The sequence below is a fragment of the Arachis hypogaea genome, chromosome 6, assembly GCF_003086295.3.
Source record: "Arachis hypogaea cultivar Tifrunner chromosome 6, arahy.Tifrunner.gnm2.J5K5, whole genome shotgun sequence".
NCBI lineage: Eukaryota > Viridiplantae > Streptophyta > Magnoliopsida > Fabales > Fabaceae > Arachis > Arachis hypogaea.
Window position 1 is genome coordinate 18,382,204 of NC_092041.1, and position 16,605 is coordinate 18,398,808.

At 32.3% G+C, this 16,605-nt stretch overlaps 3 protein-coding genes across 3 annotated transcripts; 2 read left to right on the forward strand and 1 right to left on the reverse strand.

The window, feature by feature from the left end:
* Positions 1-26: 26 nt before the first annotated feature.
* Positions 27-3,792, forward strand: LOC140173629 (uncharacterized). The gene is made up of 3 exons (XM_072198125.1): positions 27-1,316; positions 1,521-1,729; positions 1,863-3,792. Exons 1-3 carry the CDS (start codon positions 27-29, stop codon positions 3,790-3,792), a joined length of 3,429 nt encoding a protein of 1,142 aa, XP_072054226.1.
* Positions 3,793-10,034: 6,242 nt separating this feature from the next.
* On the forward strand, positions 10,035-15,430 carry LOC112696343 (beta-galactosidase 5). Its single transcript, XM_025749071.3, has 17 exons — positions 10,035-10,497; positions 10,591-10,686; positions 10,802-10,914; positions 11,088-11,154; positions 11,254-11,346; positions 11,766-11,909; positions 12,101-12,189; positions 12,276-12,381; positions 12,457-12,544; positions 12,616-12,734; positions 12,801-12,962; positions 13,046-13,224; positions 13,321-13,540; positions 13,621-13,728; positions 13,811-13,924; positions 14,020-14,222; positions 14,948-15,430. The coding sequence occupies exons 1-17, from the start codon at positions 10,324-10,326 to the stop codon at positions 15,057-15,059; spliced, it is 2,187 nt and encodes a 728-aa protein (XP_025604856.1). The 5' UTR covers positions 10,035-10,323; the 3' UTR covers positions 15,060-15,430.
* A 169-nt stretch (positions 15,431-15,599) lies between these two features.
* On the reverse strand, positions 15,600-16,575 carry LOC112696344 (thioredoxin H1). The gene is made up of 3 exons (XM_025749073.3): positions 16,334-16,575; positions 16,093-16,215; positions 15,600-15,851 (listed from the first exon to the last, which is right to left on the reverse strand). The coding sequence occupies exons 1-3, from the start codon at positions 16,415-16,417 to the stop codon at positions 15,714-15,716; spliced, it is 345 nt and encodes a 114-aa protein (XP_025604858.1). The 5' UTR covers positions 16,418-16,575; the 3' UTR covers positions 15,600-15,713.
* Positions 16,576-16,605: the final 30 nt, after the last annotated feature.

Below are 16,605 nucleotides of genomic sequence, written 5' to 3' on the forward strand. Positions count from 1 at the left end.
TGGACAACCCATTTTCCGAGAAAGTCATGAGTGTTCAAATGTCGAAAAATTTTGTACTTCCAACAGGACTCGAACCTTATGAAGGATTCGGCGATCTCCGGGTGCACATAAAAAAGTTTCAATCCATGATGTTCTTTAACGGTGCCTCGGACCCTGTACTTTATCGTTCTTTTCCAACTTATCTAGATGGTGCTACTTTACTCTGGTTCTCAAAAATTCCTGCAGGTTCCATCTCTAGCTTCGAGGATCTGGCAAGGTCCTTCATCGACTATTTCACAGCCTCAAGAATATATGTCCATGGGTCAGACTACCTCAACACCATCAAACAAGGACAACACGAAAGCTTAAAAGATTACATGACCAGATTTGCCAAAGCAATCGTGGAGATACCCGACCTTGACCCCAAGGTACACCTTCACGCGTTAAAGAGCGGCCTGAGGCCAAGAAAATTCCAAGAAACAATAGCGGTGACAAAGCCAAAGACCTTGGACGAATTCTGTGAAAAAGCAGCAGGACAAATGAAAATCGAGGAATTCATAGAAGCTCGGCGAGCAGAAAGACCTCCACCTCGGCGAGAAGACGAGAAATACCTTAAGACGCCAAATCATAAGGACACTAAGAAGCCCTTCAAGCTAACCCCAAAATATGACGCCTACACTCAATTCAACACAAAAAGAGAAAACATCATTAAGGAGATTCTGAATGCCAAGATCATCAAGCCACCTAGTAGAGCGGGCTCCTATCAGGACCAAAGATACATCGATAAAACAAAACACTGTGCCTTCCACCAAAAATTTGGTCACACAACCGACGAGTGTGTGATCGCCAAAGACCTCCTCGAAAGGTTAGCCAAACAAGGTCACCTGGACAAGTACATTAGCGGCCAAATAAAACAAACTCAAACACAAACAAACACCGACCACCAATCAGAGGGAGACCATCATGCCACAGAAAAAACAAGACCCCAACCACCCCGAACACGAGGAATCATCAACTGCATCTCAGGCGGATTCGCCGGAGGCGGGAATACAAACTCAGCACAAAAAAGAAGTTACAGAGCTATGCTAGCCGTCCAGAGAACAGAGAAAACAACCACAAAACAGCCGGCTACACCTACAATACCGTTCGACCAGAATGATCACAAGCCCAAGACCACCAACCTTGATGATCCCGTAGTGATATCAATACAAACCGGAGATCTCCTTGTACGAAAAGTACCCCTCAACCCTGGAAGCAGTACAGATGTCCTCTTCTACTCCACCTTCCAAAAAATGAAGCTCAGCGCAAACATAAGACAACCCTCTTCAGGCGAATTGGTCGGTTTCTCAAGAGAACGAGTTTCCATCCTATGGAGCGTTTGGTTGCAGACGACAATAGGAGACCACCCCCTTTGCAGAACAAAGGACGTCCTATTTCTGGTCGTCGAGTGCCCGAGCCCATATAACATAATCCTCGACAGACCATCATTAAACTCTTTTTGTGCCATTGTATCTACTGTCCATCTTTATGTCAAATTTTAGGCAAATGATGACAAAACGGCAACCGTTTATTCCGATCAAAGTCAGGCTCGACGATGCTACAATGAGAGCCTAAAAATCAAAACAGCAGGAAACACGGAGACCGGTCAACAAAAAGAAACCCTCCAAGTGTTAAACATATCCAGACCGCCGACCTTGACCCTCGTGAGGACCTGCATAACCGACCTTCACCAACCGATGACCTCAAGAAGGTCATCTTAGACTCTAATAACGATCATGTCACTTAAATTAGCCATTCATTACTTGCAGGTATTAAAGAACACGTAACAAACATACTGCGAAGAAATGCTGACCTCTTTACATGGACTCCTACTGACATGCTAGGACTCGATCCAAACTTTATCTGCCACAAGCTACAGATCGATCCCAAGGTCTGACCTATAGTACAAAAGAAGCGAAACATGGGAAACGAAAAAAGGACGGCCTGCCTACAAGAAACCCAGAAGCTCTTAGACGCCGGCTTCATCAAAGAGCTACGCTTCACAACCTGGCTATCCAATGTTGTAATGGGTACAATCAAATCCTAATGCACCCCAAAGATCAGGATAAAATAGCATTTATCACTGAGATGGGAAACTATTGTTATAAAGTAATGCCCTTTGGACTAAAGAACGCATGTGCTACCTACCAGCGACTTATGGACAAAATTTTCAACAAACAAACAGGACAGAATCTCGAGGTATACGTCGACGACATGGTCATAAAAACAAAACAACTCGAAGACCACGGACGGGATATTGAAGAAATCTTCACACAACTAGGGAAGCATAACATGCGACTAAATCTCGAAAAATGTGCATTCAGGGTAAAAGGAGGCAAATTCCTCGGTTTCATGTTGACATCTAGAGGAATAAAAGCTAATCCTGAAAAATGTGACACAATAATAAAGATGAGAAGCCCTCCAACAGTGAAGGAAGTCCAACAACTCAACGGCAGACTAGCTGCCTTATCTAGATTCCTCCCAGCAATTTCTACACATTCCCAACACTTCTTCAGCATACTAAGGAAGGAACGAAGAATCCAATGGGACGCCGAATGCAAAGCAACTTTCCAAAAACTCAAATTAATACTTTCATCTCCGCCAATTCTGCAAAAACCAGAGCCAGGTAAACCTTTACTAATTTATCTATCCATTTCTACTAATGCAATAAGCTCGGTTTTAGTTACAGAAATAGGAAGACATCAACATCCAGTATACTTCGTCAGCAAAACATTACAAAATGCCGAGCTACGATACCCACCAATGAAAAAGCTAGCATATGCACTGATAGTCACAGCAAGACGATTACGGCATTATTTTCAAAGCAACCCAATTGTGGTTAAGACTAGCCAACCTATATGCCAAGTTCTATCAAGGTCCAAGGTCTCTGGAAGATTGACAAAATGTTTAATCGAACTATCAGAATTTGACATCACCTACGAACCAAGGACGGCTATGAAAGCACAGTTCTTGGCCGACTTTGTAGCTGAACTAGCCGAACAAATAGAGGAGGATTACACGTGGGAACTATACGTTGATGGCGCTTCAAATTCAAAAGGATTTGGAGCAGGTGTATTACTCACGAACAAACACGACCTACATACTGAACAGTCAATTCGGTTCACGTTCAAGGCAAGTAATAACCAAGCTGAGTATGAAACATTGCTCACCGGACTCAGACTAGCACAATCTCTCAACATCACTCACCTTCAAGTATACTGCAACTCACAACTAGTCGTACAACAGGTAACAAGACAGTTCCAGGTAAAAGATCATTTATTAGAAAAATACTATTCAATAGTAAAAGACCTTATGTCTCAATTTCATTTAATGGAAATCACACACATAGCTCGGGAACAGAATACCCGAGCAGATGCACTATCAAAATTGGCAACAACTAGGAAAAATAAGCAAGAATCTGTCATATTTCAACTAACAATAGCTGAGCTGAGCTTCAGCAACAACTCGATTTTTTCAATATCACAGGAAAGCGACTGGAGAACACCATGCAAACGATATCTGCAAATCGGAGACATTCCGGAAGGACTGACAGACTTAAGGATATTCAAGAAGATAGCATCATCTTACAGCTTAATAGGACACAACCTTTACAAAAGAGGTTTCTCTCAATCCTTGCTACGCTGCATAGACAAAGAAGAAGCCAACATCATCATGGACGAGGCTCACGAAGGAGTATGCGGCAACCACGTAGGGGGAATGAGCTTAGCATCCAAAATAACCATAGTTGGGTACTACTGGCCAACACTAAAATAAGATTGCATTAACAAAGTCAAAAGATGCGACAGCTGTCAAAAGCACTCCCCAGTTATACGCAATCCAGCCGAATTATTACACACTTTGGAGGTAAGCTGGCCTTTTCACAAATGGGGGGCTTGACATCTTCGAACCATTCCCAAAAGTTTCTGGCCAGGTAAAGTATTTACTCGTAGTAATAGATTATTTTTCAAAATGGATCGAAGCCTTACCTTTAACAAAAATTGGAGCTGATAAAGTACAGTTGTTTATATGAAAAAATATTATCTGCCGATTCGATATACCACATGAAATTATTATTGACAATGGTCGACAATTCATCGATCAGAACTTAGCAATATTTTTGTAGAATTTCAAAATTAAACACTATTTCTCTTTAGTGGAACACCCACAAATAAACGGACTTGCAGGACCGCAAACAAAGTCATCCTCCAAACGTTAAAGAAGAAGGTCGGTGACGCCAAAGGAGAATGGAACTCGTTGATCTACAAAAGCCTCTACCTTTTGACAATTGAATATCATCCATTTGCAAACTTGTATATAGTTGTTTTTAGCTTCCGAAGAAACAAGTGTCTATGAAAATATCCAATAATATTGATATGTTAATCCTTAATGGGCCTCTGTGTATTAGCCCAATTTGTTTGACTCTTTTCAGGCCTTTTTGTTATCCATTCCATCATTTTTGTCATTTAAAAACAAATAAGACGCTTTCTCCTATATATACATAACAGAGAGAAAAAGAGAAATTACACGAGTCTTTCTTCTTTTTTTTTTTTATTTTGACAATGAGTGTCTCTGTATCTTATGTACAACTTCAATAGGCATGTGAGTATTTTCAACAAATAATTGTCGATAAGATCTATTTTCAATTTTTCACATACAGAAAATATACAAATTATTATATAGTATATATCCTATAAAAAGGTGCAATTTGAAGGCTATTATTTTCCAATTTCTTTCTATTAAATGTTAACTTGAGCTAATAGTGCATCCTATACACTCATGTTTTGATATAACAAATAACAAATTACACAACATTAGTGAATCTTTCATAGTTTCATGTATCTTCTATACTTTGATAAATTAATTAATGAAAAGATTTTATTATACTGTCTAGTTTGATTTAGATACCAAACCTTTTTGTATTATTAGTGTGTCGGCAAGAGAAAAAGAATGATGAAGATCTAACCCTACAACTTGTAAATGCATTATATTTTAGTTAAAGAGCTTTCCTATTCAAACAACTATACACTTTGACTCTCCAAAACAATATTGGGGAGGAAAAAGGAAAAACTCTCTAAATTTCAATACCTGAAAAAATAACCGTTCAAATTAAAAGTAGAAAATATTTTACACATGGTATGTGTTTGCTATTTGTTTAATAATTATTTTCTACATTTGACTATATCTTAATAATAAATAATTTTTTTTAAATACGTTCAAACACATTCAAATATAATAACGTATTAGCATATTTAATTTTATTTTTGCCCATATTCTACTTAAAACAATTATATTATATAAAAAAATTAATCACTAAATCACTTATCTATATAAAATACATGTTAAAATATAAAATATACATTAAAATAAATTAAACAACATATATATATATATTGATCTATAAATATATAATGAATAATTTAATATCTATTTTTTTTATATACAGATAATAAAATTTTTGCTTTTAAAATAAATTTAGAAATAATATATAGATTTAATGAATAATCAATTTATCCTACATGGATATGGATAACCCTTTAAATATATTTGTAAGCATGGTAGAGACTCAAAAGCATATACTCACTTTAAATTGAAAGAAGCACTATCCTCCATCCTTTTCCTTTGTTTTCTCTTCTGATTTTTTTTTTTGGGGTGGGGGGGGGGGGGGGGGGGGGGGGGAGAGTAAAAGTGAATACAAAACAATACACCTCATTCATGAAGCTTATGATTAGGGTTACACAATTTTATCAACCTAGGGTCACCACATGCCATCGCAACCATTCATCAAAAACATATAATGATGTTCCTACCCTATATACATGGTCCTTAATTTATTACACCTTTTTCTTTGGCAACTTTTATTTTCAATTCAATGTGTAGCTTGCACCGACGTAAAGGGAAAGACAACAATATCCATATTTCCATGTTTTCCACTCTTCTTTGAAGTTCTATATATATATATATTGTTGTTTTATATATTTTTTATACGAATAATTAATTTAATAATTAATTTTTTTATATACGTAACATTATCTTAAACAATTGCCATGATGTCTTCATTGTCTCTCCAATTATTATATATACTTGTTTGTTATTAGTTATTTATTTTTAGGTATGGGGGATTATATAAATGTTTAATTTGGTATAAAGTTACAAATTAAAATACAATAAAATTATGAATTAATGTCTGGTATATATAGATTTATTTGTCTTAGATTTATTCATGTATATAGTATAGTACTTTTATATAGTACTTGTTACAATTATTACAACTAACGCATTGATAGTAGTTGAAAGTACTTTCGATTTTCAAATTGTGAATTAAGGCACTTAATTATAATAGCCGTGATAATAGTTGCTTAATGCTAGTATATTTCTTTTTCTTTTTCTTTTTAAAAAAAAAATCTAATTAGAGATGCCAGCTATAGTATAGGGAATAAAAGTAAAATAAATAAAATAAATAAAAAGCCTGATAAGATATATAGGGGAATTTTCAATTCTGGATTGAAATAAAAGTCAACATCTGATGAGTTTACATCAACAATCGTCAATTTTCCTTCTTTGGATGAGACTCATCCGAAGATCACTAAAATTACTTTTTAATAAAAATAATAAATAAATAAATAAAATAGAACAATGATGGTGTTTGCACATGTGTACTCTTTATATTCCTATATTTCTATATTTATTATGTGACATCATAATCTACCAATAATAACCACTTCTATATAGTGTCATTTATTCATTGGAAGCACAAAGGAGGACAAATCCATGGCAATAATAACACTCCACTAAGAGAGAAAAAAAAAGGAATATGGAAATTTTCGCTTTAATCCTTCTAAATAAGACCTTAGGTAGATGAACTATGCTCTTAGTTAATTTGTTTGTATATTGTTATTGGCAAGTGTTTTTTTATAATTTATTTATTTGTAATGCTCTATATTATATATATAGTACAATCATTTGACAAATCAAGTAATTAACATTATTATTGCTCCTCTGTTAATTATGTACTATATTTCATAATTAATTAGTTTGGCATCTAAAATTAGGGGTGTCTATGAATCGGATCGTATCCGCAAATCTGCGGTAAATATTCGCATCTGTTCTACATCCACGTATTCGATTCACGGATCCGCGCAATAATAATTAAAAATAAATAAATATATATGTTTGGTATTATATTTACTTATTTGTATGTTTTAGTTAGTAATTATTATTCAAATATTGTATTATTTTATTTTTCTTATTTAGAAAGAGTTTGATTAAAAATATTTTAGGAATAAATAAATTTAAAAGTATAAATGAAATATTTTTATTGAATTTTTTTTACATAAAAATATGATTAAAAAGAGAAGGTTTAATTATACAGATAAATTCGATACCCGATCCGATCCGATCCGCACATTTGCGGATCGGATCGGATCTGGCACTAAAAAGCGCAGATATCATATCCAATCCAATCCGATGAAAATTGTGCGGATCGAATCGAATTTTTGGCCTTATTCGATCTGATATGCGGACACCCTTATCTAAAACATAGGTAACTAAGAACTTTTATTCTATCTTATTATTTGCATATTAAATGTATATGTCATAGCGAGTTGAACCTTTTCATCATGTTTTCTCATATAAAATGAAATTATTATTTTCATTTTCATTTTAAATTTTGGTTATTATAAATTTCAATTTACAAAATGATGTGACAAATTAGCACTAAAACTAAATCATCAATGATTGACATATATAAAAAAGAAAAGTTTTGTATTGTAGTTATTTTATTTGGTATAGAGTAGTTTACTATCAAATGAAGTATAAAATTGTATAAGATATCTATAAGAGAAACGGGACTTAGCAATAAAAAATTGTCGGTATTTAATTTTTTCAAAATGTCGCAAATTAATTGAGCTGGTGTGATTCTTATTCATAATTAAACTCCATTCTAAATCTTATGAATTTGTGACTGTTTTGGACTCCAACTGTCGTAAATCTATCAAAAAACCGTCGTTATTTAACGTGTATTTTGTAGTGAAACAAGGATATTTATAAGTAAAAGAATACGTACTATTATTATTATACAAAAAAAAAAGTATAAATAACGTATTTAATTTCTATTCCAAGTTAATTACATTTCTAAATCAATCATTCCTTAGGATGATTTGTTTTCCACTTTTCCTCATATATCAACTTGACAACAACAAGTATCAGTTATTCATCAAAGCTAACGTGAGAACCTTTCCTTTTATAATGATTTTGGTTGAGAAATAAAAAATAAAAAAAAATAAGACAAATGAAAATTAGAGGGTAGTCAAAATCACGAGACCACAAATAAGAAAAAAATCAAATAATATATATGATGCATGGGCATGGCACATGGAAGAAAGCAAGCAAGCAACCTCTTAAACCCCACAAAGGAAAAAAAAAAGAAAAAAAAATGGTTTCACGAACATACAAAGAGAACAGATCAAACATACAAGATAAAATTTGTCGTGGAATATAATTTTTAATATAATGAGAATAATTAATAAATTGTTTTGGTGAGGATAATGGATCTTATTTGCACATGCAAACCAAGGAGCGAATATGATGGAAAATGGGGCAAGGGTCAGCCACCACTATGTACCTAAAATTTGTAAAAAAAAAAATATTGTTATATATAAATTAAAAATCAATCACTATATATTTATGGATAAATAATTTTTAAATTGTTTGTAATATTTTTTTTTATGATAGGTATATTTTTATATTTTAATATATTATTATAAATAATTAATTTAATAATTTTTTAATAAATAATATAGTTGTAAAATGATGAGTATTTTTTCATTCATTTCCTCCCAAATAAAAAACGTAAGACATACAAGAGGTATTATTATGGTATATTTAGTTTTAAACTTTTAATTAAACTCTTTTTATTTGATGGCTTACCTTTCGGATCTTATGAGTTATCATTAGGAATTTGATACATTTAATGAGGTTTTATTGAAGTTTTATTTACAAAAGAAAAGTTGATCGATCTATCAACAAGTATCTTGAATCCAACACGGTGGTTTATTCAAAGTGATACATTGCTAATTAATCATTCTATACGATTCTTCTTTAAAAAATCATTTTAATTAAATAAATGGATACATTTAATTCACTAATTTCTATAGCCCAAAAAAAATATCTATCTTACATTTTAAAAATATATGTTAAGATTATAAATTAAAAAAATTATTAAAAAATAAAAAATCAAAATTTTTAATGTATTTATTTTGTATTTATTAAAAAAAGACTTAAAATTTTTATTAATAATAAGTTTATCATGTACTTTAAAGACATATATTAGCTAAATCTTAAAAAAAAAAAGATAAACCGGTGTATTAAAAGATATAACTATCTGAAAATGAAAAAAGTAATAATAGCATGACATAATAATTAAAGTAAACCCAATCCAATTTTAACTTAATTATTCTCAATCATTAATATGGAGAGTAAGGTAGTTGTCATGTGATTTAGATGCCACAGAATTAAATAATGGAGAGTGAGGTACTGTAAAATTTAAATTATTTGTTCTATTAATTAAAGGGATATATAGGACAATCTACATCTACCCTTTCAAGATCTCATTAGGTGGGAGTTGAATGCCATTATCACCCCTTAACTAATGGAAAAATATTAAATAAAAATAAAAACTAGTTAATAATAATAATAATAATACATTCTCACATCAATATAATTATAGAAATATTACATTTATTTGTTCAAGAAAGAACCAGACAGTATAACTTTGCATAGATTTTATAACAAAAAGAAAATTCTTTTTCCATAAAAAATAAAAGAATGATGATCTTCTTCATTGTATCTGTGACAACACTTCAATATGTTCCTTAATTTTATTTTTTTGTCAAAAAGAAAAAAAACACAAAGCTTCTTTGATGCTAATTAAATAACTTAGTGTAAAGTTGAAGTCTCTGAACCCAAAAAAAAAAAAAGAATAATAATAATAAAATATGTTCAAAATTTGAAAAGCAATCACTTTCTTTATTACTACACTCTCATCAGAGAGACACATAACCAAACCAAACATCAAAACAAAACAAAAAACAATAATAAAATACAAAAATTCTCTGACATGTTCTGTGAAACTTTCAGTGTATAGTTATTACTATTGTTACTATAACAACCAAGTACTACTAACATAAATTCAAACACAAGCACAATGTTCATATATCTGAGTTAGATTCAGATTTCAGAACTAAACTTCTCTCTCTTTCTCTCTCTGTACTTCTCTTGAACTTGAACTCTTTCAATAATTAATAAGCTATGGAAACTAACTCAGTTTCCAAGCTTAGATTCTTGTTCTTCATGTGTGTACTTTTTGTGGGGTGTGATTTGATCCAATGCAGTGTGACCTATGATAAAAAAGCCATTGTTATCAATGGCCAAAGAAGAATCCTCATATCTGGCTCCATTCACTATCCTAGAAGCACCCCAGAAGTAAAGTCACAATCTTTTTCATCTTTGTGTTTGTAAAAACATGATCTTTGTTATGTTCTCACATTCATGTTTGTGTTTTTTTGGTTTTTCTAGATGTGGGAGGATCTGATAACAAAGGCCAAAAATGGAGGACTTGATGTAATTGATACCTATGTTTTCTGGAATGTTCATGAACCTTCTCCTGGCAATGTATATAACTACTATGGATCTTCCATTTGGAGCTCAAATTTTCAAACTTTAACTGTTTTTCTAACACCCTTTTTCCTTTTTATTATTTTTATTTTTTTTAAAATTAATTTTGCAGTATAATTTTGAAGGAAGATATGATCTTGTACGGTTCATTAAGACAGTGCAGAAAGTGGGACTCTATGTTCATCTTCGGATTGGTCCTTATGTTTGTGCTGAGTGGAATTTTGGGTACATTTTCATTCATTCTCAACTTCAAATTTTGTTTTTCTAATTTTGTTTATATAGTACTATACACTTTAATGTTGTTGTTTCTTTTTATTTATTTATTTTATTTCTTAGTATGAATATTTAATGTGAATGTGATTCTAAATCTATACTTTTTTAATGGTGTTATTGTGTAGAGGATTTCCTGTTTGGTTGAAATATGTTCCTGGCATCAGTTTCAGAACAGATAATGGTCCTTTTAAGGTTGGAACCTGGAACTTCATAGTTTTTCCCAAAAAAAAAAAATGGAATGAATGTTATGTGATTTTTGAGTTGATTTAATTGTTGTCTCTCTATTCTTAGGTAAAGATGCATAGATTCACTGAGAAAATTGTCCAAATGATGAAGAATGAGAAGCTATTCCAATCTCAGGGTGGCCCTATCATTCTTTCTCAGGTATGAACTTCTTCTCACTTTATCACATGACTCAAGTTCTTGTCCAAAATTAACCCTACACATGTGTGTTACTGTAGTTTGGAATAATTTAATTGTGAATTTTGGTTTGTGTTGTGATTTCTCAACATCTTTGGATCTTATGTTGCACTTATTAAACGTCTCAAAACCAGAAAACATAATTTGTCTTCTCTTCAAACAAAATTTATTTTTTATTTTTTTATTTTCAAAATCTTAAAAACAGAAAATATTAAAAATAAAAAAAAAATGAAAATACAAATATAATTTACCCATAAATCTTATTTTTGTTTTCACCTCCCATTTATAACATTTTAAAAACAGAAAATAAAAAATGAAAACAGAGGCCAAATGTACCTTCACTATGTTACATCTTGAAATTCAAAATTATTTTGAATTGGTAGATTGAGAATGAATATGGAGCACAAAGCAAGTCACTTGGAGCAGCTGGTCATTCATATGTAAACTGGGCTGCAAGAATGGCTGTTGGGTTAGCCACTGGAGTCCCTTGGGTTATGTGCAAAGAAGATGATGCCCCAGATCCTATTGTGAGTTCATATATTGCACTTTAGTCCTTAAGCTTTACACTATTTTCACTTTAGTCCTTCAAAAATAAAAATGGAATTTTAGTAACCATTGATGAAAATTTTGCTTACAAGGTCAATATGCAATTTGAGAAAGTTTAGGGAGTAAAATGCAAATATCTATAAATTCATTTCATTTTATTTCTTCACTACAGATAAATACTTGTAACGGATTCTACTGTGACTATTTCACTCCAAACAAACCATACAAGCCTAAACTTTGGACTGAGTCTTGGAGTGGCTGGTAAGATACCTATGATATAATAATAATATAATAGTGTTGATGAAATTAGTTTCTTAATTCTTTACTCTTTTTATTTGAATTATTAGGTTTACTGAATTTGGTGGACCAATTTACCAACGACCTGTTGAGGATCTAGCATTTGGAGTTGCTCGTTTTATTCAAAGTGGAGGCTCATATTTTAATTACTACATGGTTGGTCACCTTTGCTAATTTATTTTCTCGATTTAACTAAATTGGTATATCATATAATTTAATTGTTGATGATAGTACCATGGAGGAACCAATTTTGGAAGATCAGCTGGAGGCCCATTCATTACTACAAGCTATGACTATGATGCTCCAATTGATGAATATGGTGAGATTAATATCTTCTTTGATGATTTTGTTTATTCCTCAATTTACTGAGCATGTAATTGGATGGTTCAGGATTGATTAGAGAACCTAAATACAGTCATTTGAAGGATCTTCATGAAGCTATTAAGCAATGTGAAGCTGCTTTGGTTTCTTCAGATCCTGTTGTTAAACCTTTAGGAACATATGAGCAGGTATTTCAACTTTTAAGTTGTATATACAAATAAACTACCCTTTCAATGATCCTTCTCTTTTTGCAGGCTCATGTATTCTCTTCTGGAAGAACTTGTGCCGCTTTTCTGTCAAACTACCACTCGAATTCTGCAGCTCGAGTGACCTTCAATGGCAGACACTATGACTTGCCTGCTTGGTCCATAAGCATTCTTCCTGATTGCAAAACAGATGTTTTCAACACGGCAAGAGTAAGTATTAGCCCATCACAACAACAACAAAGTCCGGCCCATAAAATTACTGATTCGATTATTGTTATATGAATTTGATGAAGGTGAGGACTAAACCTTCAGCAGCACAAATGTTACCTAGCAATTCAAAATTCTTATCATGGGAGACCTATGATGAGGATGTGAATTCTTTAGAGGAATCTTCAAGGATTTCAGGTTCTGGTCTTAAGGAACAGATAAGTGTTACCAGAGACACTAGTGACTACTTGTGGTACATTACCAGGTAAAGCTAAAATTCTGATTGAATGTTGGCAATTCTAACTATGAAAAATTATTAGTTTTTGTGCATTTCTCAACTATTTTCTGTTTTCATTTCCAGCGTTGACATTAGTTCATCAGAATCCTCTCTTAGAGGCGGACACAAGCCTAGCATCAATGTGCATTCGGAAGGCGACGCGGTCCATGTATTTGTGAATGGACAATTTGTAGGTTCTGCTTTTGGGACAATGGAAAGAAGAAGTTTCACATTCAATGGCCCTGTCAACCTCCATGCCGGAACAAATAAAATAGCACTACTCAGCATAGCTGCTGGATTGCCGGTTAGTACTCCATTACTTGTACTCTACGTCAAGTGTTTAATTCAACATGCACTCATTACTAATTCATTATTTTGTCTTAGAATGTTGGATTCCGTTATGAAACATGGAAGACAGGTATCTCCGGAGTTTCCATCCAAGGTCTCGATCATGGACAGAAAGATTTGACATGGCAAAGGTGGTCCTACCAGGTATCATTGATTTTTTATATTGCTTCTTCATATATACATAGTGTTCTTTGAATATAAAATAATGTATTGTATTCATAAACAGGTTGGTCTTAAAGGAGAAGCTATGAATTTGGTGTCTCCAATTAAGGTCTCATCTGTTGATTGGGTTAGAGAGTCACTAGCCACTCAAAACCAGCCCCAATTGAAATGGCACAAGGTAAAAACAATAGCATGCTAATGGAGTTATAGTTTTTTTTTTAAATAATACAATAATTGGTTGGTTCAAATATACTGAAATTGGAACCTTTTCAGGCATATTTCAATGCACCTGATGGAAATGAACCATTGGCATTGGACCTTGGAAGCATGGGAAAGGGTCAAGTATGGATCAATGGACAAAGCATAGGAAGATATTGGATGGTTTATGCAAAGGGTCAATGCAATTCTTGCAACTATGCTGGCACATATAGACCTGCAAAATGCCAACTTGGTTGTGGACAACCAACTCAAAGATGGTACCTTTTTTTTTTTCATTTTTTCTTGCGTGTTTACGAATTGGTGGCAGTTAACTTCACGTGAAGTTGATAACTTAAAATCGTTAGATAAAAATTTAATCAAATCATTCAAATCATTTAATGGCTCTCAGTTATCAGCTTCCTGTAAAATTGACTGCACCTGTGTTTTTGCCTTACAAATCACTTTCAATATTTACTTGTGTGCAAGCCGTTGACTTTTTGCACTTGTGTAGAGTAACATAATAGCAAGGTTTTGAAAACTGATCGGTCATTGAAATAATAAAATAATAGAAATTTAAAGGTTTACACCTTTAATCGAAGTGTAATCTGATATAATAAAATAATATATCTTTATATAATATATATTTTAAAAAAATGATTCTTTAACCTGTTTTTTGCAACTAGTGTTGGTCTAAATTAAACTGATCATATGACCGATTTCCAATTAACCCAATTAAACTAACTGATTGAGTTCGATTTTTATAACCATGCATAATGGTGTGCACATTTTGGTTTTGTGATTAGCAATTACTCTCTATGCTAGAATAATGATGGAAAACTTTTTCTTTTTCTTTTTTTTTAATAACATTTAGATAAATAAAAGTCACTTTTAACCAGAAAAACAAGAAACACACCCTAGATATTGTTACCTTATTTGTTATCATAGTGGACAATGTAATACCAGACTTACATAACCCCATTTTCTGCTTTGGATAATTTTGTAGGTATCATGTTCCAAGATCATGGTTAAAGCCAACAAAGAACTTAATAGTAGTTTTTGAGGAATTAGGTGGGAATCCATGGAAAATATCTTTGGTAAAGAGGACAATACATTGAATATGAGCATACAAAATGGTGAGTGGGGTCATTCATATAGTTATGAATAATAATTATGATATACATAGCATGTCTTCTTTTGAAGTTCTCTCTGGCTTTTGCTGGAAATTAAATGGTAGATAATGTTGGTGGGAATAAAGAGTGGCTACTAGTAGTTACATATCATATATGTGATAATTGAGCTTCACATGGTACATAGTCTTGGCTCAATCATTGATTTGGTTATATCCATATTTTCTATGATATAACTTTGATCTATCATCAAGATGGACCACAAGTGATTGAATACAAAATTTATTTGTACTTGAATGTTAATGTATCTAAGTTGAAAGAGAGAAAATTAAGAGATTAAGGTTGTGATTTCTTTTAAACCATGTTAAGTTGCCTATTATCTTGTTTGTTAATCATTTGTTTAATAGACCCATCTCTTAAATTTCGTAATACTGAAAATTTAAATTCCTAACAGAAATATCTTTTGATAAAATTTTATCAAATCAAACTTAAGTAAAATAATATAAAGAGCCAGGTCAACTAAAAAAATTATTGCAGCAATGTTACCAAAAGCTTCATTGATAGTAACCATCTAGAATTATCTTATTTTGAGAATAATAAGGAAATCGGGTCTAAAAAGTAGGGATTGATATTACAACAAATTTAATACGAAGCTGAATGCTTGGCTATTGCATGTTCTAGTTCTTCCTTCTTGGCACCAACAACCCTATCCACTGCCTTGCCTTCTTTGAAGAATATGAAGGTTGGCATTGCTTCTACTCCCCATTCCTCAGCAATATCCTAACAAACCAAAGTGTTCTTTAATTTTAATTTGTTTCTATGATTCCGTTACAGTGAAAACTCATGTCTCGTTTTCATATGAAATTGATACTTGAGAACTGTTAAATGATTTAATAAATTTAACTAAATTATCATCGAATAATTCTTAACTATCAACTTCAAGTGAAGACAAACTGTATGAGTTTCACCTTGTATTATTAATGTGACACCATAAATATATATGAATATATGATATGCTTACCCTCATTTCATCTACATCCACCTTAAGAAAGATTACATTGGGTGTCTTCTTAGCAAGATCTGCAAAAACTGGACCAATGAAACGGCATGGACCACACCAAGTAGCTGTGAAATCCACCGCAACCTGTTCAAATAATAAATTAATTATTAAATTTTGAAATCATTTCATTAACTTTATACAAATCTTTCCACCCAAAAAATATTTTAAAAAAAATGTTATTAGAAGTTTGTCAAATAAATACCAGCTTCTTGGAATCGGTTCCTAACTTGAGTTGATCCTTCCATGTCTGAAGGCTTTTAACAGGGATGACTTGTCCTTCTGCCATTTCTAATTTTTCTCTTCCAAATAAAAACAATTATTAACCTTTCTCTTTGATGATTCTTCTTCGTTTAGCAACAAATGAAAAATAGGACGTTGAAACCAAAAAACTGGTCACCACTTATTCATGCCTTAGACCCCAATAAATTCGGCAAATGCTTTGCAAATTGCATCTTAATATTTTTAAAAAATATA